The 2,123-nt window shown below is 59.7% G+C and overlaps 1 protein-coding gene across 1 annotated transcript in view; it reads left to right on the forward strand.

Moving 5' to 3' along the window:
* The window catches only part of LOC104412033 (potassium channel subfamily T member 1-like), a gene marked incomplete at its 5' end in the record, with an annotated part of 15,079 nt that overhangs the window by 10,867 nt on the left and 2,089 nt on the right, over positions 1–2,123 (forward strand). The window contains 2 exons of the mRNA XM_010022626.1: positions 1,622–1,706; positions 2,058–2,119. Of these exons, the coding sequence (XP_010020928.1) occupies positions 1,622–1,706; positions 2,058–2,119 (147 nt within the window). The remainder of the gene's footprint in view (positions 1–1,621; positions 1,707–2,057; positions 2,120–2,123) is intronic.

Genomic DNA, 2,123 nt, shown 5'->3' on the forward strand with positions numbered 1-2,123 from the left:
CCTGCCGCGAGCCAGGGCCCTTCCCACCTCCCTCCTCATGTCAAACCCCATGTGTCCCGCCGGGTCCCAGGGTCTGTGTGTGCCACCTGCACCCCAGCATTGCCACCCCCGTCCCCGCCTCGCTGTAAGGCTGAGAACTGGCATGGACAAAGCTCCAGAGACCGGCTGGACACCCTGGTGCAGCATCTCCCTGCGGTGCTCCCAGTCTGCCATCAGCTGTGGCACCTTTGTGGCCCCAGAGATGCTGGGAGGTCTCTAAGCACCAAAACAAGGGTCTCGTGTCCCTGTGCAAGCTCTGCTGTGTGCGGTCCAGCTGCAGGGATGCCCTGGGACCCACCTGAACGTGCACTGCCCAAATGCATGCGGGGGCCTGTTTGCATCCCTGCGCAGGGCGCCAGGCCAGGCGGCTGCCGCGGCTTGAACTCATTGTACAGCTACAGAAAAAACCCGTTTCAGAGGTTTCATCCAGTCCTGAGGCTGAAGAGCAATTGGCTTGGCCACTACCTCGTGCCCAGCGTGATCCATGCACCCATGGGTGCTGTTATGGCCAGAGACTTGTCTTGTGTCCTGCTGTGTGCTGGGCATCCTTTGACTGGGGGATCCCCCCAGGCAGAGGGACAGCAGGGATGGGGTGATGGGAGCAGCCCTGTGGGCATTTCCTGGTCCTCCTGCTGCCAAACTGAGCTGCAGTTATCTGAGACCAACAACCAACTAGTGTGCACCGATGCTGCTCAGAGGGACCCTTCTGACAGCCCAAGAGGTGTCCCAGTGACAAGCCTTGCAGCGAGCTGGCGTCCCACCGTGCTGCTCATGCTGCCCCTGGCGTCCGTCTGTCCATCCCCTTCCATCCTGTCCATCCACACCCCGTCACTCCGTCTGTAAATGGTGTTATTTGTCGCAGCTCCCCCCCGACCCCGGCCGCCCGCAGCCTTGCACCCCCATTCATTTCACCTATGATCTTGTTCTCAGCTATTTTTGAAAGCACAGCCCCCCGCCCCGGCCCTGGGGCCACCCCCTTGCCCCTGCAGCACCCATGGGCCCTGCAGCACCCATGGGTGCAGCTCTCAGTGGCCTTGAGCCCTTCCCCGGGTGGTCACTGTAGTTTAGAGCCATCTCTGAATGGCATCGATGGCTCTGAAACTCCACGGAGGTGGTTTCCCTTGGGCAGGAGAAAGAAGCAATGGTTGAACTAAATCCTGTTGCTGGATGATGCTAAATTAAGTAATGCAAGAAGGGGAGAAGAGGGCAGAGTGGCCTGGCGGGGGGGTTGGCGGCCCTGAGCCGGTGGTTGGACTCGTGCTATACCTAACGTGGCAAGACTAACCTGTTCCCTTTTTGCACTGAACCAAGGTAAGAAAACTTACTTTTTTTAAGGGGGAAAATAGGGACTGTGGACAGTTACCTCTGACAGTCATGCTGCTGGGGGGGAGCGGCTGGGGAGGAGCGGAGGGAGGTGGCAGCGATGTTCTTGGTGCTCTCCTGGTGGCAATGCCATGTGTTGGGAATGAGCTGTGATCCCTCAGAGCCGGGTGCTCGGGGATGCTGCAGTGGGGCTGTGGGACCAAGGCCATGGGGTGTCTGTCAGAGCATCCCTCACCAGCCCTGTCTGCTTCTCTCACAGACGAGATGAACGACCACCAGAACACGTTGTCCTACGTCCTGATCAATCCCCCTCCGGACACGCGGCTGGAGCTCAACGACATCGTGTAGGTGCTGCCTCTGCCCCTCTTTGCCCTTCCCTGTGCACCCAGACCTGAGATCGGAAGCTGCCCCCGTCGCATTGCTTTCATCCTTTCTCATTAAGACCAGTGGGGTCTTGCCTCCTTTCCAGGCTGTTCCCCTTCTACATGGTCCTGAGCAGTGCCCAAACTGCCCCAGGTTTACTCATCACTGCTCCGACCCCAGCACTGAGGTTTTCCCTTGGCTTATAATTCTCAAGCACAGCACCCTGGGGCATCCCTGCGTTTCCCAGCCTCCAGGATGTGGTTGCACAGCTCCTGGCTGCTCTCAGGGAACCGGGGGGGCTCCCACTGGTGTAACCAAGCTGTGCCCCACAGGTACCTGATCCGCTCCGACCCGCTGGCCCACGTGGCCAATGACGGCCACAGACGCAAGAGCAGCTA

This window comes from Nestor notabilis, unplaced genomic scaffold (genome assembly GCF_000696875.1).
Source record: "Nestor notabilis isolate BGI_N333 unplaced genomic scaffold, ASM69687v1 scaffold4349, whole genome shotgun sequence".
Classification (NCBI taxonomy): Eukaryota; Metazoa; Chordata; class Aves; order Psittaciformes; family Psittacidae; genus Nestor; species Nestor notabilis.